Below are 27,187 nucleotides of genomic sequence, written 5' to 3' on the forward strand. Positions count from 1 at the left end.
AACAAGTCCTTGATTCGCATTTAAAGAGTGTTTTGTCCTCGTTGATATTCTGGTTAACCCATTATTCTTCAACCTCTGTCTCTTCCTTTACACGTTTCTGGTTTTACAGGTGTAACGCTGTGATGCATTTAGACAGCAAATAATCATTTGTTGATCTGCGCTTTTGTGTAATATCTTAAAAAGTCAAAGAGCATAAATTCATCATAGCAGACATCAGCATACTTTTTCCCGCAGTCACTGCAAAATGCATCTTTATGATATGCATGAGTCCTATTCACAGATAATGAAATTACTCGAACCAGAGAGCAGAGCACCTTCACCGTGTGTTCTAGATGGTGATAACTGGAGCACAGTATTTGTAGCAGCCCGTGCCTCGGGGCTTTCACACCACATGAAAGAACGCTGACATGAAAAACTTATAAGGTTTTCCTTTATAAAGATACTAATATGTTTCAACTGTTTCAGGGAACCATCATCATAAGGTAGCGACCTCTGCGGTGCGGGTAAATTTGTTTCAGGTTGCTGCTCCAATAACCTCTGTAGGCGAGGTGAGAGGAAAATGCTACTTGTCTACGGTTCGGTTACACTGTATATAAATTCAACATGTTTTCTGGATATCTAATTGTTCATCATATTACAGATCCCATACAGGTTGTTAAAGAGCCATGGCAGATAAATGTAGGGAACAAATGCCAGAAAGTATACAATCACATACAGAGAGGCATGGTAACCCAGTGAAAGATTTATCAGACCCCCTCCTGGTTCGAGACCTCTCCCCAAGGTATCAAGGAATATGAATCGTGTTTAAAGTCCAGCCTTAGCCATCTTCTTGTCTCTGAAATGTAGGATTCACATTAATGCATGTTGGTCACCTGGGAGAGGATGTGTCTGCAAAAGGTTCTGGCCAACATCGTATGATATTTTCACCTTTCCTGGCTGTTTAAATATCCAGCCTACAGAAGTCTCTTCCTCTACCAGACTGGAGTTGGGGAAACAAATGTTCCCTCCTCAGTGCTCCTACAGTCAGTATTATGGATGCGGGTTCCACATAGCGACAGGTGGGTGATGTAAAGTGACGAGGAATGTGTAATCAGTTGTATCTGCAACTGAGGAGTGAAGAATAAAAGGTGAAATCTGAAAAATGAGTAAGTGACAGGGAAGTCAAGAAGGGATCCCATCACCCTCGCGCTCATCCCTTGTGTGGTCACGAGGAGCAAATTACATAACTGCACGTAATGTCTACAAATGTTATCCAGGGGTGATGAAGAACTTGGGTAATATATGAAGGAGAACAAAGCCGAAGTTGACACAAGTAGGTGAGACGTGCTATCTAATAACTTGATTCTTAAAAAAATAAACAATTTTGGCTTACATTTATAGTTTATCAATCTGTTTACAATGTTATTGTGAAAAATTTCACTGATACTTTATTACTTCCGTTGTTACCATATAATTCGTATTTACATCTTAAGATCCAATATTTTGGGTGCATTTTGGTAGTATATGTTCCATTGCAATATTGAAACTATAGGTATCACATACTGGGTACAGGTCTACTACTCTCCATCAAGTGACTAAGAGTCAATACAGACGGTATAACTAATACTGACATAGAATTGCCTTCAAACTTGGCCATTCCTATCGAGAGAAGGTCCTACTTCAACACCTTTCTTTATCCTACGTAGCTTCTCATTCTTTTAGGCAAGTCCCAGGTGGTTTACCATTTCCATCTAATTATTCATTCTGCTCATCAAATCATTGTGACATATAACTCTTATATATATAAATTGCTACATATGGATATTTCAACCTGATTTTTTAAAAATTAGTGTTAATATCAAAATGTCCATGACACCAGCAGAATTCTACACTCATGCTTTGAGTGGATTCTAACAATATAATCTTCGACTTTTTGAACTATGAGCTGCAGTTTCTTTGGGCATTTAAAAATCTATTCTCTTTCTTTCAAGAGATGCAATTCTAATGGATTTGTGTTAGTCACAATTGCAAATTAATTACTTTTGTACATGTGGGGGATGTCTTGCGAGAATTCACACAATCCAAATATTTACTGAAATTATTCTTACGTATCGCCTTTGTCTGCCCATATTGCTGATGTTAACTTTTGGCAATAGGAGAGTTTGAAATACATCTTTCCAGTCAATATGTACCCTAAATGGAGTTTTGGGCTTCAAATCACATTAATGTGCACTATTTTGCCATCAATATTTTCTGTTACTCTTTTTACCTTTATAATATTTGCATTTACTTCTTTGAGGCATTCTATTTTTCATTTTGAAGTCAAAGGTAAATAATACTATAATTAAGGTACGTTGAGGATTATACCCATGACTAATTCATTTTGAGATATAATACAAGAGTTTTCTTGCTTGTTTATTAGCTTTAGCTTTGATGGTCACAGTTTCTCTGTTCGTTTACTTTACATTCTGCTTTTCGATTCCTCATACACTTGTTTTTTGAGGTTACTTTACTGACATGGTGGTACCATTCAAAAAGTTTTTAGGAAAATTGCATTTGTGGAATTCCATTTCTATTTTTCACTGTTTACCTATGCTTCCCCTGTCCACTTCATATGCCCTAGTTCTGTTCAACAGTAACAAATTGCCCCTTGTGTACCACAACGCTCCAATTCAGTATCCCACGCACACCTTTTTTCTTCAGCATGTTCAGGCCCCCTTTTACTTCAAATCTTTTTCACTCCATCCTTCTTTCTCCAATCTGGTCTCTCCCTTCTCCTTTTCCCCTCCACTTTGCCACATATATCCTATCAACCTTTCTCTCATTCTTTTCATAAGCTCAAACCATTTCAGCACACCCTCCTCAGCTCTTAAATCACACAATTATTACCACACCTCTCTCTTACCCTTTTATTACTTTATCAAACCACATACTACCCCAAACATATTTCCTACAAACCTCCTTTTCCACTCAGTGTCTTCTATACCTAATGCCTTGCATCCATATAACATTGTAGGGGTTAATATAACTTCAAACATTTCATTTTCTCTCCCAAGTAATGACCTTTCTTTCCAAACATTCCCCAATACTCCCAGAATCTTCACCTCCTCACCCTACCTACAGACTTGCTTCCACTTCCACGGTTCCATTCACTACTCTTACATATCTTTACCATTGTCTCCACCAGGTCATGATCACGCATCCTAACAGCTACATTATCCAATAATGCCCTCTTACTATCATTCCTGCTGATTCATGTATATTCTTAGGTATGTCCATCTTTTTAAACAATGCATTCTCAATCACCAATCCTATTTGCTGCACTTCACTCCACAAGCTGTTCATTATTCTTATTCACAACAATGGGTACCCCAAGTCCTCTAATTATACCATTAACTGCCACATTAATTACCTTCACATGTAAATCCACCATTGCTAATAACCAATCTCTTGAATAAAAACTACCAACACACAATTAGAAAATCCCAAAAAATTTGATACTCATCTTTCTTCACATGGGCTGGTGCATAAGCACTAATAATCACCCCCTTTTGCAATCCATTTCATTTTACATCAGTCTAGTGTTCACTTCCTTACACTCTCACAAATCAAATTTTTTTTTCCATACATTCACTATATCCTCCATTAGCAGGGTCATGTCCTAAACAGATACATAAATTTTCTCTTAATAAACTAATCACACAAAAAAGATAAGGTATAAAAGTACATGGGACAGAGAAACTGATCTGGTAACAACTTGTGACAGTGACATGGAGAAAAGGTGATTTATCTGTGGTTGGAACCCAGTGGGTTATCAGTACAATTTCTGCGATAGTCGTTTATTGACGGTCAGTCCAACACACTCAAACAATCACTTTCTTGTTGGGGGAAAGTGACAGGTGGGGAAACATGTCTCCCCACCAGAAAGACAATGGGATAATACGGTATAACCTATACACACCTAGAGAATACGTCTGCTTGTACAACAAACCACAGAGAGAAATGTCAAAATTTAGAATGCACAATCTGAAAAGTTTCAAATCGGTGAAACATTTTTTCCTAATTCTAAACATACATAATCATTACTTTTTGTGGTAGGGTTATGCATTTTGCAATTGGAAAAATGTAAATCTGTCATTTAAGTTTATTTTTAATTTCAAAATACAGCATAACATATCTCCAATTAATCAATATATCTCTATGTAATAAAAAAACTACCTGACAACCAAATCTGGGTTTGTAATAAAACGAGTTCAAAAATTGTGAAACTTCATTGTTCACACAACTTAACAGAACCATTCCATACCTTTCATTTTAATTTGTACTACCAAAAATTCTTACAAAAGTTACAATTTTCAAGGAATTACATTTGAAAGGTATGGCATACTTTAGACATTCATCCATTCACACAGTCATATAAAAATTGGATAACCTTAAAATGCATAATGACATGAAACCTACTGATGAAAATGGAATAAACTCTCATGTCTACACCTATCAATTAAGACTTCAGTTACAAGTGTAAAATGACATTCACAAAAACTGATTAAAGTGATGAGACCTTTACTGAACACAAGTGTTCTAACATTAAAGTAAGTGAAAACAATTATACATTTATAAAATGAAAATAGCTTTTGACAACTGCAGATTGACAAAAAAAGGAAAAAAAAAAAAAAAAGAAATTAAGTCAATTCTGAGGACTAATGATAATGCTTCTCATATCTAGGCATGATGAGAAAATGTTCTGCCACAGGGACTTGCTTAACAAACTCCCATCCCTCACAGCAGCCTCTGGTTACAAATTGCAAGTCATTATGAAGGCATACTACTGCCATCTTCACTTTTATCTGTGAAGAGAAAAATCAAATTAAATGCTCAATCATCACTACACTTTAAGCATCTAACCACTATTTGACAGGAAAAAGAGCTTGTAAGGTTATGTAATTCAAAATTAAGCTATCATCAAAGAACATGATCACCTGACCCTAATCACCAAAAAAAGGAAGTACTGGTCCATCAAAGAAAGCATTTATTCTTTCTACCATTTCATCTTTTCAGGTTCTCTCTTTAACTGCCTATAATACAGGATTTCTAGTTGCCTAGATAAGCGCTTTTCAATCACTGTGCCATATCATAAAACAATCTAAACAGTGTGCTACAAAACAGAAAAGGCTGAAATGATTTTATATAGAACATATTCCCAACTCAACAAAATCTTAAACAATGCTTTACCAGCTCTCTTATTTGGTCTTCCCTTAAAATATAACTGCTTTACAACAGCAACATAACTTCATCTCTAGCATATCCAGGCGGCAAGAGGCAAACAGTGAAAAAATTCATTATATTAATTTATTCATTATACCTGATTGCCATTTTCCATGTCAGCCAGGTAGTGCCAGGAAACAGACGAAGAATGGCCCATCCACTCATATACACATATATGTACATAAATACCCATATAGATATATACATTAACATATATATTTTTCTATCTTTTTTTTTATTATACTTTGTCGCTGTCTCCCGCGTTAGTGCAAGGAAACAGACAAAAGAATGGCCCAACCCACCCACATACACATATATATAGATACATGTCTCCACATGCACAAACATATCTATACATTTCAATGTATACATATATATACATACACAGACATATACATATATACACATGTACATAATTCATACTTGCTGCCTTTATTCATTCCAGTCGCCACCCTGCCACACATGAAATGACAACCCCCTCCCCCTACAAGCAAAAGGTAGGGCTAGGAAAAGACAGCAAAGGCCACATTCATTCACACTCAGTCTCTAGCTGTCATGTATAATGCACCAAAACCACAGCTCCCTTTCCACATCCAAGCCCCACAAAACTTTCCATGGTTAACCCCAGATGCTTCACATGCCCTGGTTCAATCCACTGACAGCATGTCGACCCCAGTATATATATATGCATGTCTATATTCATACTTGCTTGCCTTCATCCATTCCTGACACTACACAGCCACCCAGGAAACAGCAATGCTACCCCCTGCTTCAGAAAATGTTTCAAATAATCTGTGAAGACTGCTTCACACACAAAAATTCTATATGCGATATCATGAAAGTAGGTAAAACGCAATATGGCAGTAGTTCATGAAATGAATAATGCTGTTTCTCCCGTTTCTCTCCTTCTCACACATACACATAAAAAATCAAAACCACACACAAGGTCAAAATGACAAGTTAATTGTTTCATCATCTCAAACAAGCAATTTTTGTGATAGGAAAGAATGACCAACAGGCGACATTACAAACAACTAATCATCTTAAAATAACATATGGTCACATGAAAGGGCTAATTACATCAGTTAAAATTTGTTTAACAAGATGGGTTTTGAATAAACATTCAGGAACAATAAAATAAAATCTTTTATAGTAACTCCAGTATCCTATCAATAATTCCTACATATTCTAAACCAACATCTTGGTTACTACAGAGAATGTAACTGATAAAAAGGTAAACATCATCACTAAACAACACTAATGCTTACACACCTTCCTATGATCGTGATCGGGAACGTCTTCTGAAATCTGGGGAGTCACTTCTTCGGCGATAGTCATCATATCTGAAATATGATTCAATATTTGACAACAGAAATCATAAAGTAGGGAAAAAAGGTACAAGATATGTTCACCTTTAAAGCTTTTCCAGATAAAAATGGGCATACCTAAACACAAGCTAGTTTACCAGTGAAGGTTACTAGGTGTACTCTTGCCAATCTAAAAATCCTATAACAAAGGAAATAAGTAATCTTGCTGGAAATGAATTTGAAAATGAAAATTTTCCTGTTAACGAGGTGTACAAACAAAGTATCACGGTTGGCAAAGAATCACCGACATTGACAATTTGTTGGTAACAGAGATAGGGGTGCTCAACAATCTTATATGAATATCCAGGTTCACACACACACACACACACACACACACACAAAAAAAAAAAAAAAAAAAAAAAAAAAAAAAAAAAAATGTTATTTAGCCCTAACATAAAGGTCAGGCTTTCATTCAATGCAGCATTTACAGTAAAAAGGTTTGGGCCTTGAAAACATTACCAAAGACTTCTTGTTACTATGTGAAAGACTGAGAAGCCCTCAAATGAAAATGATCAATTAATAAAAGTACCTTTCATACAAAATAAAACAGGAAAGCCACAGAGTAATAAACAATCAATGATATACCGAGGAATTAAGTCTTTGCATTCACAGGTTATCCTTCAACAAGTTTGCCCTGTAGTTCTTATTTTCTGTCCAGTACCATTATTCTTTATCAAAAAACATTCATGAAGAACTAAAACACCAATTTGATGTTGACTGCAATGTAGTTCTATGCATGATAACATCATGCTGAGATACGAGTGAATCCATATCCTTTAGACAATATTCAAGGTCTATTTCCCTATACAGTGATACCTCTTAAATAAATTTTTCAAATGGTGGAGGATCTGTTGACACAAAAATCTAGAGCAAAACACCTCAATTTCATGATCAATTACAAAGTTAAAAAGTAAGTCTGAATTGTCAAGGTAACTTTTTCATCTGACTAAAGCTGTTGATCCAAGAATTCATGTGATTATCCCAACAGTGAAAAAAAAAAGTTGGCAAGTTCTTCATGCAAGCACAAAATGCAGTGAAAAGTATAAGTAAAGCATGAACAACTATAAATTTAAAGGAGAACACCTCTTCCTGAAAACAAATGTTCACACATGTAATATAAAATGAAAAACAGTGCAAATACTAAGTCCCAAGGGAAATTTGTTATCTGTTACTTAAAACTTGAAATATGCATGTTGACCAAGAGGTTAGAATTCAAAGACCTTGGATGGCCTGTAAATACATTACACTCATGAACGCTAAACACTACACCATGGGAGTACCTATCCCACATTCTTTCTTCGGGAAAAGCACAATATACAAACTTTACAGGACCACTAAGTTCGTAATCATGATTCCAACTAAAGTATGAACAAGAAGCTGAATCTACCTAATTCACTATTTACTCTTTTTCCCCAAGAAAGCAAGGACTTTTAGTATGCAGACTTTTAATCTTTCCCATTCTTGGTATCCGGGGACAAAAACTTTCAAAATACAAGTAATTTGGATCTATTTAAAAATCAAAATTTGAAAGAAGCCACATATATGTTTAAAAAACTCACACAAGGGGCTACAATGAATGCTTATTGTATGTAACACCTTAAAATGGTAGAAAAAACATCATTACGAAAGTATATGGTGATTAACTACAAAAGTATATGGTGGTAATCAAACTAACTGAAAATATAAAAACAAAGCATCATACAGGGATAATCTGACAAGATGACAGTAATATATTGTCATTACATATATGACAAACCCAACAAAACATAAAGATTTAACTCATGCTGAATGAAACCACATAAATGATCAGGGTCTTAACTAGATCTACATGAAACTAGGGACTGCACATTTCATCACATCACAGAAGCACACCCTTGATGCATAAAGACATCTTAGTTCTCCCTATATCTTTCTCCCCTATCCCTGGGGATAGGGGAGAAAGAATACTTCCCACGTATTCCCTGCGTGTCGTAGAAGGCGACTAAAAGGGGAGGGAGCGGGGGGCTGGAAATCCTCCCCTCTCACTTTTTTTTTTAATTTTCCAAAAGAGGGAACAGAGAAGGGGCCCAGGTGAGGATATTCCCTCAAGGGCCCAGTCCTCTGTTCTCAACGCTACCTCGCTAATGCGGGAAATGGCGAATAGTATGAAAGAAAAGAAAGTTCTCCCTTTAACTTCCATCTACAATTCATCTCCATTGATCAAGTAGTATCACAAATAAAAATTTTATGAGTTCATACAACTTATTTTAGTATACCTCTCTAAGGAAGAGAGAGAAGGAATATTACCTAAATATCTCCTCACCACTGAGGCAAGTAATCAAAATGGGCAGGAGGGTGAAGCTGTATCTCTATATCTGTCACCTGTTCCTTATTGGAACTCCTTCATGGGGGTGGCCACAGCAACCAAGTCTCCATAACTTATGAGCTCCAGTGCCACTTCTTAGCCTTTTGTGTCACCCTTGACAGGCTACTGGCTGAGAGGCAAATCTATCACAATATTTGTAGAACTCTAACCATATGTTCCTACTGACTACTACTACCTAATGCTTCAATCTAGTTCCCACCAACTACTTCTACATAATATTTCTTCCTAATGCTCCTGACTAAATTTTCTTCTATCTGTATCTCTGATGCCTGTTCCCTTTAGGAACTCCCTCAAGTGGGTGACCATAGCAATAATCTCCAAAACCAGTGAACTCCAGTGCCACTTCTTGGCCTTTAATGCCTCAACCTTATCAGGCCACTGGCATCTGCAGAGGCTCCTACCTAATGTTCCTACTGACTACTACTACCTAATATTCCTCCCAACTACTTATACCTAATAATGGTCCTAAGTGTCCCTATCTCTTATTTCTATCTAATCCTCCTACATTTTGCCAAAAGGCAAAACTATCACATTGGCAATCGAGAGTTACGAAGAATGAGCAGTGCGAGACAAGTGTTGTGTGGTACAGAGAGATTTTGTATGTTTGTGGACAGAATGCCAACAGTCCAGATGTAGGTCAGGCAGAAAGAAAAGACAGCTACCTGGGTAAGAGGAGTGCAACTTGACAACCATTCAAGTGTTGCCTTGCTATGCAGCTATTACCTTCTACTATCTATTGTTCCAACCACTTTGCCAAAAGGGTAGGCTGGTGTATAGTGCTCACCACAGGAAAATCTAGAGTTAAGAAGAATGAGCTATGTACTGAGTTAAGCAATATCAAAGCTATGTACTGAATTATCATAACATTTAGGTAGGAGAATTAGGTAGTAGTAGTAGTAGGTAGGAACATTAGGCAGGAGCATTCTGGTGGAAGGAAATAGTGGTAACATTTGGTAGGAGCCTCTGCAAACACATTAAGATTTGCTCTCTGCCAGTGGCTTGTTAAGGGTAAGGCACTAAATGCTATGAAGCAGCACTGGAGTTCACTAATTATGGAACTCCATTACCTTGGCAAGCTCCTTGAGGGAGTCCCAGAAGGAACAGGCATCAGTGATATACACAGATGGATAGATAGTAATTTCAATGTGTTTTACTTGAAGACCATTACCACAGATATGCATCAAGCCTTGCTAAAGCTAATAAAAGTACCAACACAACAACAGCTTTACTACTGCTACAAAAGAAACTATAATGCAAGATAAACTAATGCGATTACTGCATGACACATACCTTGGTGATCGTGAAACAGACCTGGGGGAGCGGGACCTTGAACGTCTTGGTGACCTAGAACGAGAACGGCCCCACCTCCTGGGGGTGCGGGACCTGCAATAAAGATTGAATTAACATTCAAATTCTCTAGTGTGTGAAAATGAAGTACTATTGTTCTAGGAAGTGACCACCTCCTTCAATAGGAACACTGGTTTAATCAGAGCACTTTCCATTCCCTTTAGTCAAGTATTACTAATTACTACCCTTTATTGGAAACCTTAACAGGGATAGAAGTATGAGTACAATTAAATTCAGATTCCTTTAGCACATGATTGTGACCAGGGATTAGACCTGCCTCATGCTATAGTTAAAGCCACATGTCAACCAACCACACTTCCTCTCCATGGGATGTGATTCTGTTGGCCACTGTAAGAACGGATCTGTTACCACCATACTTTAACAGAGACATGATGGCTTTATCAAAATACTCTTAAATACGTTATTATTCTTACTATTAAAATTTGTGAAGAAAGAATACTAGAGATGCAATTACAAGATCTAAGTAATTTCCACTGATTAAAAGTTCTACAATGGAAAATGCTCCTATATGATACAAATGAAGAACTGTCAAGAATATGATGCCACAAACTGTCCAGCCCATTCCCACAAACCACCTGGGTGACACTCGTGAATACCCTGCAAGAGATTCAAATGTTCCAGACAAGTATAAAACAAATGAACCTTCTACAGGTAATCAATCACTCCTCAAGGTATCATCCTTATGATAAGATGTATACCTACGCTTGAATGACAATCACAAACAAGCAAGTTTGTGACAATTGATCAAATGGTCAAATACTGAGTAGTGTACCGTCACAGCAGGGTAGTCGTTATGATGAGACGAGGCGCGATGAATGTAAGAAAGTGGAGCGAGCGTTGGAGGGTCAGAGACCCAAGATGGTGGGTGGGGGGGCAGGCCTGACGGTGCGCAGGCAGCGGGCGGGCGTTGGGCGGGCAGTGGGCGGAGGGTAGACGTAGACGGGCGGGGAGAAGAGGACACGTGAAGCGCATAAGGGCTGCCCGGGTGCCGCGAGGTGCCGCGCCGTAGGAGGGCCATCAGGCAACGTGCCGCTCACCACCACCTCCGCCATGCCTTGGCTGATCAGGGCCCAACACCTTATCCAACACTGGTACACTCTACCACCCTATGACAGTCAAGCATGAACACAGCTCTAACAGAGAAGAACATGCTGAACTATCCAGGGGAGTTGTATTATTCAGTTCATGTTAACCAGCTGCATCACCAGTGTGGGATCAGGTGATGAGTGGAAGGAACCCCCAGAGGGAGCTCCAACCTCCCCTACAAACCAATACTGGAAGCCCACTGTACAAGCAGGCTGATGCTGATGCTAGCAGGGGTGGTGGTGGTGGTGGTGGTGGTGGAAGTACTTGTGGTGGTGGTGGTGGTTGTGGTGGAGTTGGTGGTGGTGGTGTGGTAGCAACAGTAGGAGGAGTAGATGGTGGTGGTGGAACAAGAAGTAATTTGGGCGAGATAGTCCTGTAAATGGGCCACACACCACAATTAACAAAAAAATTTCAATTAAAGTTCTTTATGCTCAAAAAGTAACGAGCTGAAATTCTGCTGACAGTTAAGGCAAAGAACATTATATCCTATTTATCACTGTGTATGAACTTTAAATTTTAAATTATAAAGAAATGAACTAAAAATCAATTTGACTTGTGTATGAGAACATCCCCAAAGAAAACTAATATACAAAGTGAAGGAATTTATATCATATTTCAACAACCTCAATATAGTTTCTTGGGTAAATATTACTACTGTGATACGAGTGAAATTTGTGAACTTATCAAAAATCAAATTTTTCTTCAAACAAACCTTGCCTCAATGATCTCCAGTCTAGCACATACTGACGTTCCAAAAGCAAATTACAAAGACCTAGTGACCTACCTCAACCATCTGCACTGTTACATCAACTAAAACATTCATAAGCTGGAATGTCTGCCCCAGAGTGGAATCTTTCATACATTTTAATAATGAAATCTGTTTCATTAAAAATACCAAGGCTGCAATACATAGCAATTAAAGCAAATATGCTCAAACATCCAAATGCTATGTTGCATAAAAATGCTATAGGATGAACAATAGCCGACAAACATTCATATTACCACACACAAAACACAACTGTCATACAGAAAATGAATATCTTTAGATTCAAGAGCAAAATTAAACTATAACCACTTTCTCCCCCAAACAAGAAATAAAAAGCAATCCATTCAACATTTATAACCCTAAAAATATCCAATATACCTATCATGTCCTAATGATGAAACTAATATATGGCCACATACATAAAATCACAAGTGAAGTCTTTTACCTGGATCTTCTGCTTCCACCTCGCCTTGGAGGAGATCGATAACGGTCACGACGGGAACGCCCTGTGGACATCTCAACTCGCACACGAACACCACACAGCCGCCTGCCAAACAACAGGCTCATGTTAAGTAGCGCCCACAATTCCTAATCCTTTGCATACTGTAATACAAAAGCTATACAGCCCCTTAAGTGCCTGTGCATCAATATTCAATATAATTTGTAATATCTTTTCTGATATGATGGAATACAAGAGTATTGAACCCTTACAGCATGTGCTCCTAAAAATAAAAAATTTTAGAAACGGAAACATTACTGGAATGGTTGTTCACTGTTTTCTAAATTGGAAATAATACACAACTTCTGATGATTCTTAATGATTAAAAGATAAAACAAAATACATTTCCCTGACAAAAGAACACATTTCTTACAATCAAGGAGAATAATCATTTCATAAAAAAAAAAACTTATTTTGCATTATGCAACTCCCTCAGTCCCTACACCACTGCCATGTCCTATCGACATCAACATTTCTATCATTGTACTCTGAACTACTAATCTGGTCACTCTCCAGAGAACAATCACTGCTTCCAGACTTCTCATCCTTATTCTACTGCCTTAGTTCTCTAAACTGAAGTCTGAGTCAACAAAATGGCATTCCCCCTGGGTTACCAAGCAAAATTGTGGTCCTTTTTCTATAAATATGAGTACCTTACATTTTTTTTTTTTTTTTTCAAACTATTCGCCATTTCCCGCATTAGCGAGGTAGCGTTAAGAACAGAGAACTGGGCCACTGAGGGAATATCCTCACCTGGCCCCCTTCTCTGTTCCTTCTTTTGGAAAATTAAATACATAAATACACAAAATATAAATAAGCAAAACACTCCAAAAGTTTTTTTTCTGTAAAATATGTTGTATTCTAAAAAGTAACTATAACAGGCAAAATCCTGTCATCACAGTACTTGGTCACATTCTCACCCTGTAAAAGTCTAGCAAACACCAGCTTCTGAAGCTTAACTGTGCCTCCTTTTTGCACCATTTCCCACTGATTAATGATTCAAAGACCCAACCATTGATAAGAATTCCTTACTGGTGGTGTCAGACTTCTATGGAAACCACATATGTCACAGTGCTTTCAACTTGCAGCGAGTCTTAATTTGGGTCCCATATGGTGTAACGTCATTAATTATAGAATGGCCCTCATCTCATATGGGTTAAGCAAATGTATACTTTTCATAAATGAACAGTACACACAATACCTACTGGAAATTTCTGACTAATATTAAACCATGTATGGAAAATTTGACAAACTAAAATTTCAAAAATTTCTGATGTCCAATACAACTAAAGGTTCAGAAATCATAATATATCTTTCTTGCCTATTCATTCATTCACATAATACTTATTTTCTCTAATATCCCTTGGGATAATCTTTACAACCACAGCATTTTCATTAGTTAATATAAACACTTCGCAATTAGTTTAAAAGAATAAAACTCACGTTCCATCCAGTGCTCGAACAGCATCCTCAGCATCTCGCGGATCTTCAAATTCCACAAATGCAAATCCAGGAGGATTACGAGCCACCCACACATTAACTAATGGACCATATTTGGTAAAAGCCGACTCCAATTCATGCTTGGCGGCGTTGTTTCCAAGGTTGCCCACATAGACCTTGCAATCCATCCGCATTTTGCTGAAGTAAAGGACAGTAGAAATGTATAAAAGGGTTCACTTAAAGAAAAATGTTGCAACTTTACATAAAGATTGAACATGGTTGCTGATATGTAAATTCAAGGTCAAGACAATGCAGAAAATCAAGGAGATCAAGACAATTCAAGTCCTATCAGAATTCAAGAGAGAGCACCTACCTACAATCAGATTTGCCATGTTGGCTAGGCTGGTGTGAAACACTAACTAAAAGTCTTAACTGATGATTAAGACCATTTTTCTCAACTAACAAAGGCTTTATATAAATATCTATTCTTGGTTTATCAGAGAATGACTTCAACTAGATATCAAATCTTGTATATGATTCTCTAGAAGCTCCATGCAAGTTTCTTATTTCTCCTGGTAGTACAACGAAGTAGTAAGAGGTAGCATAAGGCATGAGCTTAGGTAGTAGTAGTCAGTAGGATTATATGTGTATTTTTTCATACTCGATATTTACTGAATGAGCGAGATAGTTTAAGACAGATGACAGAGCCTTAAGGAAAAAATCCTCGACTCCACAATGTTCTTTCTTTTGTGAATTAATACAAGGGAGGATTTCCAGCCACCTGCTCCTGCCCTCTTAGTTGTCTTTTACAACAGGCTGGGAAAAGTGTGTGAAAGGAGAAAGTGGAGTAAATGTGAATAAGAGCAAGGTTATCAGGTTCAGGAGGGGTGAGGGACAAGTTAGTTGGGGTGTGAGTTTCAATAGAGAAGAATTGGAGGAAGTGAAGTGTTTTAGATATCTGGGAGTGGACTAAGCAGAATGTGGAACTATGGAAGTGGAAGCGAGTCATAGGGTGGGGGAGGAGGTGAAGGTTCTGGGTTCTCGGAGTGAAAATGGGTGTTTGAAGGAATGGTAGTTCCAAAAACGTTATATAGCAGCGAGGAATGGGCTATAGATAGGGTTTGAACGGAGGAGGGTGGATGTGATGGAAATGAAATGTTTACGGACAATATGTGGTGTGAGGTGGTTTGATCGAGTAAGTAATAAAAGGGCAAGAGAGATGTGTGGTATAAAAAAGTGTGTGGTTGAGAGAGAAGAGGGTGTATTGAAATGGTTTGATCACATGGAGAATGGGTGAGGAAAGATAGACAAAGAGGATATATGCATCAGAGGTGGAGGGAACGAAGAGAAGTGGAAGACCAAACTGGAGGTGGAAGGATGGTGAAAAAGACTTTGAACGATCGGAGCCTGAACATACAAGAGGGTGAAAGGCATGCAAGGAACAGAGTGAATTGGAGCGATGTGGTATACAGGGTCGACGTGCTATCAATGGATTGAACCAGGGCACATGAAGCATCTGGGGTAAACCATGGAAAGTTTTGTGGGGCCTGGGGGTGGAAAGGGAGCTGTGATTTCGGTGCATTATACATGACAGCTAGAGACAGTGTGAACGAATGTGGCCTTTGTTGTCTTTTCCTAGCACTTCCTCAGGCACATGAGGGGGGAGGGGGGTTGTCATTTCATGTGTGGCGGGGTGGCGATGGGAATGAATAAAGGCAGCAAGTATGAATTATGTACATGTGTATATGTATATGTCTGTGTATGTATATGTATACGTTGAATGGAGAAAAACTGGAGGAAGTGAAGTGTTTTAGATATCTAGGAGTGGATTTGGCAGAGGATGGAACCATGGACAAGGAAGTGAATCATAGGGTGGGGGAGGGGGAGTGTAAGGGCCATTTTTCGTCTGTTTCCTAGCGCTACTTCGCCATCTTCCTACCCCAGGATTCCCTTCGATCTTTATAAGGCACCTGCAGCTCTCAGGAAGCCAGCCACATGCACCAGTGTTTTGATATATGCGCATCTATGCGCAGAATATGCAGGAAACTTGAATATTAATTATCTGGTGTCTTCTTTATGGTAGTTCCACTGTGTGCAGGATAGGTTTTGGATATTGAAAGAACTTCTGTAGCTCTGTAGTAAGTGATGTCCAGAGCGTATGCAGGAGAGCATGACTCATGTTTGTCAAAGAAGCATGGTTTCTGATGGGTATGTTAAGTAGGATAAACTTTAAGACTGAGATGGGTGGTCAGTTTAGTGCTTGTTGGGTTACACATCAATAAAAGAAATTGAAAATTGGCACTCCTTCCTCAATACAATGATCACAAGACCTATATCAACCATCTTTGGCGCACATAAAAATAATCACTTGTATCGCTTCAGTCTAGCCCCCTTTCCACACCACACACATTCATGAAGCACTCATGACCCATTCCTATGAAATCCCTTCTTCAGAAGATTAACCATACTCAAAAATCACCCACAAATCAACCTCACTCCAAAACTTAGAAGTCATGAAATACCAACACAAAATCCATCCATAAACAACTGCCCATCTTTCATCCCCAGTGACACAAGCAATGTGATCAAATTAAAGAACTCTCCAGCTAATGGCTGTGACAACATATCAAACTGTCAACAAAACCCTTAACATCTCGAAACTTTCCAACATAATACCAATCCAAAAACCTTCCAAATGGCAAACCATCCAACTCCCCCTCCTACTGCCCTATATCTCTTCCATCCTCAGTATCCAAACTCTGAAAAACTGAACAACAAAAATCAAACAAAACATCCCAGTCAACCACAGCATGTTTCAGACTCAAACATTCTAACACATTACACACTGACCTCACATATCCTAGGAGGATTCAACCAACCACAAAACCCCCTCCCACACAGTACTAGTGGCAATAAAAAACAACAAACCATTTGACACAGTTTCCATCTCACAAGAGATACTTGATATCACCCTTAACAATGACAAAAAGTGGTTGGCCAATTTAACAGATAGCCACCATGCCAGTCACTCTCAATGGCTTCACCTCTAAAATGCTATGACCATACACTAAAGTTCCCTGTGGAGTAGTTCTATCCCCAACTCTCTTCAATCTCTTCAATCATAACCTCCAATTCCCTAAGACAAACCTCAACATGAAGGTCCTTTCATAAGCAGATGATCTCACAATCAAACCATAATGACCTCAAACTATACGCAGACTGCACTACACAGCCATAGACATGAATCCAGCTCATGACATTCATTTTCTGCACCAAAAAAAATCAACACAAAAGCACCACACAAACTGAATCCCTTGACATCCTCCAAAAACAGTTCATCTGCTCAGCTTTAAACCATGTCTCACCTGCCTGGTCTTCTGCCCTGTCAACAGCAAATATAACAAAGCAGCAAACCAAACAAAACCATGTGCTCAAAACAATCGCTGGATGTCTAGCAACTACAAACACAACACACTTTCAAAATAAAACAAAGCTCATCCCAATACAATCCCATCATACATTCTTTGCACTCAATCCTATGCAACAGCAGTAGATCCTGCCCACTTAAACCACTATCACAAACCATCAACCTCGAAGCAGATATAAAAAACCTTACCCCAACTTCACACTTCACACCTTCACTCACAGATTTCCCCTGCCCCCAACAAATGGAACACTGACAAAACACAAACATCAAACTAACCTGACAAGTGCTGAACAATACAGAAAGCATACACCAATTCACGAAGTTAAATGACAGAGAATGTTCAAGAGATATGGCCTCAATAGTGTAAAACTCCCTCCTCATAAAGTACAAATAAGTAATTACAACCAAACTCCCAACTCAGTCTTAAACCCCTACCTACCAGAGATACACCCATCAGAAACCAAACTCCCCAGGTAAACACAATTCTCACTCCCCCAACTACGCTCTGGACATCACTACAAACTTTTTTTTCAACATATCCCGTGACCCTTCATGCCACTGGCGCAACTACCATACAGAAGCACTTAGTACTCATCATCGCAACCCTTTATGACCTATGCTCCCAACATCACAACCCTTTATGACCTATGCTCCCAACTGGTGAATGTGGTCAGCTTCCTGAGTTCTGCATGAGCCTCATGCATAAGGGACTCTTCGGGCAGGAAGTAAACAAGTATGCAAGTGTTACCAGACTCCAACTGTTCAAATTACGCCACAAGTGAAAAGTCACTGTTGGTGCGGCTGCATCATTTGCAGTAATGTCATATCAAAGAACTCCTCTATAAATGAAGTCTCCATTTTCCAGCAACTGAAAGAAGGGAAGTCTTGGGATTCAGAAGCCTTTATAATGGTTCTAGAGAAATATTAGATAAATACAAATGCACACACACACAATCTTTCCATACATATTCGCCATTTCCTGCATTAGCGAGGTAGCGCTCAAGAACAGATGACAGCCTAAGAAGGGAAAAGTCCTCACCTGGACACCTTCTCTGTTCCTTTTTTTCGAAAAGTAAAACTGGGGGAAAGGATTTCCAGGTCCCCGCTCCCACCCTTTTTGGTTGCCTACAACACACAGGAAATACATGGGAAGTATTCTTTATCCCCTATCCCCAGGGGGATATATATATATATATATATATATATATATATATATATATATATATATATATATATATATATATATATATGTGTGTGAATGAATGTGGCCTTTTTTTGTTTGTTTTTCTGGCGCTACCTCACTGAAGGAGGGGGCAGCAATGCTGTTTCCTGTGGGGCAGGGTAGTGCCAGGAATGGATGAAGGCAAGTAAATTTGCATATGTACATGTGTATATATGTATATGTCTGTGTCTGTGTTGATATGTATGCAAATGTGTGCGTATGGGTATATATCTATATCTATATCTATATATATATATATATATATATATATATATATATATGCATATGAGTGGATGGGCCGTTCTTCATCTGTTTCCTGAAGCTGCCTTGCTGATGCGGGAAACAGCAATCAAGCATAATAAAATAAAAATAACATATATATTGTACTCCAGCCTCAGCTAGGTACCCACTTATCAGCCAGACCCAAGGTAGGGTGGGGATGAAGAGCTACGTTAGCTGTGGGATGACACCCACACCCAGGATTAGAACCCCAGCTGGCCCATGTGAGACAAGGTCAGCTACACCTTGAGGAGGGACATATAACAAAAGAATATGCAGATATCAACACTAGCAAATTAAATTTATCAGAATTAATATTGCATGGAAATCAAAAGCAAATGTAGTTGCAGGAAATTCCAGTACAGAAAACCAATAACAAAATATGCAGTTTGTTTATTCACAGTGTAATAATGGAGATCATTAAATAAATACTTTTTCAACTCTTATATTAAGCTTAAGAAAATTTTTCTTAGTAGTACATGTTAAAGTACTTATTGAATGTAACAAAAAGAAGATATGACCTGGGATACAGAAAGAAATGCAAATGAAAATTTGTTCAGAGATTAATAAAAGCACTTTTCAAGAAACCAACTGAAAAACTATGCTTCAGGGAGAGCATGATTGCCCACCATTATGTATGTCTTAACAAAAGTTTGTGTGCTTATATCCCTTGATGAAAGAGAAGTAACCCAAGAATTTAGCATGCACAGTAACCACATCCAGTTATCCTGAATTCGAACCATTACCAAAACCTGATAAGACAGCCTCCCTAAGATGGTGTAATACTATAACCTCTCACTTTGGTAGCATCCCTAAGATGATGTGATACAATAAGCTCTCACTTTGGTGTGTAGTTGCTGACTCCATCCATTGTTGGTCGAAAGCTCCCAGATTCAAAATGCCAACATCTGTTGAGGGAGTACAATGCTAAAATACCTCTCCTTGGTTCTTCTAAGAGAACATAAATATCAAACAAATTGGTGACAAGAGGAGCTAGAGAAAGGAACCTTCTGTACAGAATGTGACCACTTTAATTTGTTTCCCAACATTCACAGAACATGACCACCAGAATTCTGCTTTTCCAACAGATAATCCAACCTTCTGAATTATCTATATCCAAAGTGTTATCTCTCTATAGCCAGCAAAGTAACATGTGCAGTCTCATCTATACATCCTCATTCTTACAAATTTCATCATTCTTCTCAAGAAAGTATTACCTACCTTATCATCTCTCCCTTCCCTAATTGTCAATAAGTACTTACTCTTTTGCTCTTTCATCTATTTTTCACCTCTGCAAACAGCCACATCTTTATTTCTCCCAAACTAAACTACTTAAATATATGCAACAACTAAATCAAACACTTTGCTCCTCAAAACTTCCCCAAGGTCAGCATACAATCTATCAACTGACTTTTTATGTATCTAAATCCCAAAACAAGCTCTATAAAAAATAATGCTAATGTTTCTACCTTTCACAACTTCACAGATGTTGGTATCTACAAGCCTAATGTTCATCACTTTCATAAATCTATGAATTTCTTCCTCTACCTTGCGTAAGAAAACTCCCTAACTACTTGAAATTGTGAACTTACAAACTCTATCATTCAATCACATTTCAGACAATTTCACTTCTCAATCACTCAATTACCATCACCTTGCTCTTGTAAGCATTGTTTCAACTTTACCATTATAAAACATATTGAATTTTCCTCAAAATGTCTAAATAATCCTTCTTTCATTTCCGTTATTGACTGTCACTCCCCCTGCAACAAATCTTATCTTCCATACCATGTTGTTTTCCAATCTCTGCTAACACTTCTTTAAAATAAATTCATAAATCCTTAGAAATTTCACAAAGTAAAATGACTATGCTGAACAGATACATTTATCACACATCAAAAAACAATTTGAGGAAATAAAGGCCCAGATTTTTATGCCAAATGCAATTACTACTTGCATTGGTGATGAAAATGTGGATCTCTTAACAATTAATAAAGAATGGAAACTACTCATTCTCTGGTCTTGCAATGTGCCTCAGGCTGGAATCAAGTGAACAGTTAGTAAAAAAAAAAAAAAAAAAAAAAAAAAAAAAAAAGGAAAAAGAAAAAAAGTATTTCACAATCACATAACCAACTGAACCCTATTTCCAAACTGTAAAATAACTTTCCAAAAATCACTCAAACACTGAAATCCTCTTAATAATAAAGTCATTTTGTAAAAAACTGTAATAACACCATATGATTGCACTTAACCACACTCTACATCTCTGAGCAGACCTATGATTCGAAAATACACTATGAACCAACATTTCAGTTTGCCTGATGTAATGACGACTATCAGCAATAGAAATGGGAACGTCTGAGCAATAAATAAAAAGAACGGGGCTTACTCATCTTTCTGAAGTCTTGTCATGTCTGGCTGGAATGAAGTGAAATGTCAAAATAAATTCTTGAAATGCAAGTCCAATGAAAAGATTGATGACACTGAAAAAAATATAATAATAACAATAATGATAATAAATAATAATAAATAATAAATAATTATACTAAAAATAATAATAATATAATAATAATAATAATAATAATAATAATAATAATAATAATAATAATAATAAACGTTATATCTACTCAATCACAGGAAAATAAAAGAAATATTCTGTAGCAAACTGCGAGACGAAACGAGTTTATATAAACCCTTGCACAAGTTTCAGCAACTGAACCTCCGTCATTTCTATATTGAAAATACTTTGCAGGATACTCTAGTAGAATGAAATTTACACGAGACATACATGTCTAAGCAAAATGAGAAAAAAATGTGGGATTACACTATAGGCCCATACAATGAACAACTACGTCAAAATAAAACAAAGTCCCCCAACTAAGCACCTAGGAGTATGATCAAAATCCATGTGCTTTTAATACAATTAGTTGATATAAACCTAATTGATCTCCGTGGTAGAGCAGTTTGCATTCCTGAACATGATGCATTCACAGACCACCCAGAGTTGAGCGCATAGTTGAAGTTCAAATCCTGGTTGCAGCAGTTGGTCCACAGTCAACCAGTTGTTCAGCCAAAGTTATGGGTTGGTTGATAAAATGGATACCTGGCTCAAGCTAGCATACATAAAGTGCTAATGGGATGGCTATCATTGGGGGCCTCTGTTGCTCGTGCCATTTTAGAAAGAAAAAAAAAAAAAAACACACAAAAGTCCAGAGGCAGAGATTACCTGAACCTATCTTCAAATGTTCGCTTGGGATGAATAAGTTTCACAAACTTTCCAAGTCCTTCAAAAATCTCATTTGGTTAAGTAAAACTTAGTTTCAGTAACAAATTCAGTTTCCTAAGCAGACCTGTATACTATACAGATGTGCAATTTGCCTGTCTTATACCATCATGTTAGGATCAACAAAAAAATAACTATGCTATGTTTAACAAGAATGAAATAAGACTTAACAAAGGCAAACAAGACACTAAATTCCAATTCAACTAATCACGCCAAGGGATTCCAAGAAATCTGTAGAGAACAATGAAAATATCTAAACGACAGGGCCACAAAACTAGAAACATGGGATGGGGATGAGGTTGTAGCAACCGAAAAAAAAAAAAAAGGAATAAGACTACTACATGGCCTTGAATTGTATAAGGTTCACGGACCTAAAGAAGTTTCTCTTTATGCCCTCAAGAAGTGTCCATTCATTCTTAAGGAAACTGAATATTTGTGTTGAATTAGACTGGTGTCTGATAAAGATAATCAGAAGGCAAACGGGTAACTTGCAAAATTGAAACTTAACTTATGCGGGACAACAAAGTTTCATGGAAAATAAATAACATATCAGAATTCCCAGAAAGAATAAGCTATTCTTTTTACAACTGAAAATGGTTGGATTTTGTATTCCTCAACTGCCAAAGTGTGTCCATCACTGAATAAGAGGCTTGTAAAGATGCTGAATTATCAAGGAGTAAAGGAGAGACTATTACAATGGACAAAAATTACTTCAGAGGATGAAATAATAATAAAAAAAAAGCCACATGCCAGAGAAGCCTTCCCAAGATGATTTGGGGTTACCATTGGCATGTCACAGGGGTCAGAGCTGGGACCACTGCTCTTTCTTTATACATAAAAAATGACTGGCCAGGAAAGAACACAACAAAAGGTCTTTATGCAAATATTTTCTTACAAGCAATGCATGGCAGGAATCTTGCTTAAGGAGGAACAGGGAGTTAAAAATGTACTTAACCTGTTGCCAAAGCTCCATATCAGGAAGACTATAAAGTACAGAATCACAACTAATTCATAGATATGGAAATATTTAACAAATTATCTACTGCATATATAAACTTGGTAAAACTTCTTGAGGTTGGTAACTGCATCTAAGCCCTTCATTGCTCTTAGAATTCTTTGATGTTTAGTAATGGCCTGCACTGAACTTCATATGTTTTCCCCTTATGCATAGTGTCCAAAGTGCATGTGCCATGAAAGTGGATTAAAAAACACAAATAAGCTATGGATAAAATCCACAGTAGGGCAATAATGATGATGCCAGAATTAAGAAATCACAGCTGCAGTTACAGATCATAACTTTGCCCACCAAGGAAAACAAAGGAGTGATATGACTCTAGCCCTTAAACCAGTTTTGATCATGTTAACATAGAACAATTCTTTGAAAAAAGCAAAGATAAAGCAACCCGAGGATATAAGATACTAGCAAGAAGGCCCCACAAACCTTTCCAAAGTTTAACCAGCAAGCTTCATAATTCACTCTATCCCACACTCACTTTTCACCCTCCCGCATGTTCAGGCTCCAATCACTCAAAATCTCTTTCACTCCATCCTTCCATCTCCAATTTGGTCTCCCTGTTCTTGTTCCCTCTCCCTTCTGATATATATATATATCCTCTTGTTAACCCTTCCTCATCCATTCTCTTCTTATGTACAAACAATTTCAACACACCTTCAGGTCTCTCAACCACACTCATTTTATTACCACACATCTCTCTCACGCTTTCATTACTTAGTCAAACCCCCTTACACCACATATTGTCCTCAAACATTTAATTTCCAACAAATCCACCCTCCTCATCACAGCCTTATCTATAGCCCATGCCTCATATCAATACAGTTGGGGCTACTATTCCTTGAAACATATCCACTTTTGGCCACCCAGATAACATTCTTTCCTTCCACACATTCTTCAGCAGTCCCAGAACCTTCTTCCCTTCACCCACCATGACTCTTCTGCTTCTATGGTTCCATTTGTGGCTATGTCCACTCCCAAGTACCCAAATCCTAAAACACTTAACGTCCTCCAAGTTTTCCCCATTCAAATTCTCACCCTAACTAACCTCTCCCTCAACCCTAACCTGAGCCAAACAATTTACTGACCAACGCCTTGGGTTGGATAAACAGCTGGGATAACTGAGGCCTGACTACTACAACCATACACTTGCAGAGGTGGTTTGATCGAGTAAATAATGAGAAGGTAAGACAGAGGTGTGGTAATATAAATTGTGTGCTTGAGTGAGCTGACGAGGGTGTACCGAAGTGGTTTGGACATGAGAAATGAACGAGGAAAGGTTGACAGAAGATATATATGCCGTAAGTGGAGGGAACATGGAGAATGGGCATACAAGAGTGAGGATGGAAGAAGTGAAAAAGATTTCGAGCCTTTGGGCCTGAACATGCAAGACGGTGTAAAGGTTGCATGGGATAGAGTAAATTGGTGCGAAAGGGTACATTAGGGTTGACTTACTCGCAATGGCCTGAACGAGAGGATGTGAAGCACCCAAGAATAACCATGGAGAGGTCTGTGCATCCTGGGTGTGGACAGGGAGATTAGACATGATAGCTAGAGAATGGATGTGATGGAATGCAGCCTTTCTTTGTCTGTTCCTCGAGCTAAAGCAGTTAATGGTGATTAAGTATATATATATATATATATATATATATATATATATATATATATATATATATATATATATTGACAACAATAATAATAATAATCATAAATGTTGAACTTAGGCATCCATTCAGATGAAAATACACAGCCGATATTGCAGAACTAGGAAGTCATCAAAGTAACTAGCTGACTAATCATAAATGAACTTAAGTACAAGGAATGGCTGGATAGTTCTAAGCTTTGCATAAGCACATGAGTGAGGCATATCTACATAGTCAAAGTGGCAGATATACTGAAAGCCTTAAGAGGAAATACTACAATCTATACATTACACACATTGTGATGATTTCCTTAGTGATGAATAGTTACAAGCTGAAAGTTACAGTATTTGAAATACATTATGTATTTACTGGTGATGTGCTGAAGATTAAGTAATAAATAGTTACAAATTGGGTGTTAAATATAGTAGATATACTACAGAGATAAAAGAAAACTAAGCTGTTTACTTGCTTAGCTATACACTTTATCATGGATTGTTCACGATGTTCACAATGGTAAAGTATATCAAAGATAATAGATATCCTTGCATGTTAACATTCTATTAACCTAATTCATTACAACCTGGAACTTCTCGATGCACTACGTGTGTTACCTGAACTGTCCAGTTACAATGACCCCACACACCATCTTATGAAATATATTAACCACAACACCATCATCTGAACCATTTCACTGTAAATCTCACGCAAGCCTGACTTTAAATACCTCGTCGAAACCCTTTAACATACAGGTACCAACCCAAACATCCCATGCAATACACAATATCTTCAACAAATTAAATTCCGAAGCACGAAACGCTAATCATCTTAAACGAAGATCAGATGTGAAGTCAATAGCAAATAATAAAACGGTAAAAAAAAAAATATATAAATTCTGTTCATATATTTACAGCTGTCAGAGGCTGTCGTATCCGCCATTACGTCGATCGAACACTACCAGACGTGGATTCTGCCAACAAACCGCACCAGTGTGTTCTTAGGTTTCCCAGCTTCTACTTACTAAATGACATAAAGGCAACAAGCCTCTACTGCACTTTACCAATAATTATGACCGATTATTTCACTGAAAGGACTTACCCACACCGGCCCTCTTTATAAATAGTTGAACCTCCGCCGTTGCCGCCGTCGAGTTCAGGAATTTTCTGGTGATGGCGTCATCTGAGCATGCGCACTCCTCACTCCATGAATATAATCAATGCCATCGATTTTTCGCTGTTTATATTGTTAAAGTAATTGTAAAATTATTTCTAATTGAAAAAAAGGAAATAAATTGATAGATTTAGCCTTTTACAAGATATATGTAAAACTGACTCCAATTTACATTCATATTTCCTCCATATTTAAGCGACATGACTCTTGCAATGGCAATGGTCTGGCATTTCACATCAAGCTTTCTCTTCCCTCTTACCTTCACCTACCACAAGCTAATCAACTTGGTTTTGCATTACACACCCACACACACACACAATATATATATATATATATATATATATATATATATATATATATATATATATATATATATATATATATATATATATATATATATATATATATAACGTTGACCCATGTATACCACATCGTTCCTATATATAACACACATAATACAGCTTACTAAGGGATCTTAACATACTCTAAGAGTTGGTCTGAAACGTTGTTCGTGAAGTTCAACCCTCGCAAATGTATGTTAATGAGGATGGGACAAAGGAAAGTACGGCTTCAGTATGAATATTACACTGAAGGAACAAGCATTATCACTTAGTGTGTGAGAGAGGCTTAGGAGTAGAAATTGCCCTTATCCTGTCGCCAGAGTTCCATGTAGAACAGCTCAAGAAGCCAGATATTGTTCTTGGACATTTCATTTCCGACAGGTCCACCATTTTCTGTTACCTTGCGCGATGTAGGGGCCAAGACTCTCATGCATGTGTACAGGACCTTCGAGACTACTGTGCCACCAAACACACCCATCTTTGCCCTTCCAGACAGTGAACTATCCACACACTCCTCAAGGGGGTCAAGGACTTTCGCCCCCTTCATCTATCCTTTGATTTTCAGCTTCATTGTTGCATCCGCCGACATGACTACTCCTAGGAGTCTAAAGCACTCCATATCCTCAAGGAGTCTAGATTCTACTGCTTAAACAAACCAAAATCCCTCCCTCCTTTGCC

At 37.8% G+C, this 27,187-nt stretch overlaps 1 protein-coding gene across 11 annotated transcripts; it reads right to left on the bottom strand.

Annotated features, from left to right (window-relative positions):
- Positions 1-4,108: 4,108 nt before the first annotated feature.
- Positions 4,109-26,190, bottom strand: LOC139759590 (serine/arginine-rich splicing factor 3-like). Of its 11 annotated transcripts, none has more exons than XR_011715105.1 (8): positions 26,097-26,190; positions 21,453-21,546; positions 19,906-19,971; positions 14,139-14,333; positions 12,642-12,743; positions 11,117-11,803; positions 10,267-10,359; positions 6,517-6,587 (listed from the first exon to the last, which is right to left on the bottom strand). XR_011715105.1 is itself a non-coding variant. In XM_071681883.1 (7 exons), the coding sequence occupies exons 2-7, from the start codon at positions 21,473-21,475 to the stop codon at positions 6,521-6,523; spliced, it is 546 nt and encodes a 181-aa protein (XP_071537984.1). In that variant the 5' UTR covers positions 21,476-21,546; positions 26,097-26,182; the 3' UTR covers positions 6,517-6,520. The 11 variants fall into 11 exon arrangements, 4 of the variants coding, with proteins under 4 accessions (XP_071537987.1, XP_071537984.1, XP_071537983.1 ...); XR_011715104.1 differs by having other exon boundaries at positions 19,863-19,971; positions 26,097-26,142; XR_011715106.1 differs by having other exon boundaries at positions 21,453-21,481; positions 26,097-26,122.
- Positions 26,191-27,187: the final 997 nt, after the last annotated feature.

This window comes from Panulirus ornatus, chromosome 33 (assembly GCF_036320965.1).
Source record: "Panulirus ornatus isolate Po-2019 chromosome 33, ASM3632096v1, whole genome shotgun sequence".
Lineage (NCBI taxonomy): Eukaryota > Metazoa > Arthropoda > Malacostraca > Decapoda > Palinuridae > Panulirus > Panulirus ornatus.

Excerpts from the sequence above, each read along its gene's own strand:
- LOC139759590 (XM_071681882.1), bottom strand. Across the intron at positions 12,744-14,138 it reads GTTCGAGCACTGGATGGAAC|GCGGCTGTGTGGTGTTCGTG; the intron begins GTGAGTTTTATT and ends GTTGTTTGGCAG. Across the intron at positions 6,588-10,266 it reads TCTGTTTCACGATCACCAAG|ATATGATGACTATCGCCGAA; the intron begins GTATGTGTCATG and ends ATCATATTTCAG.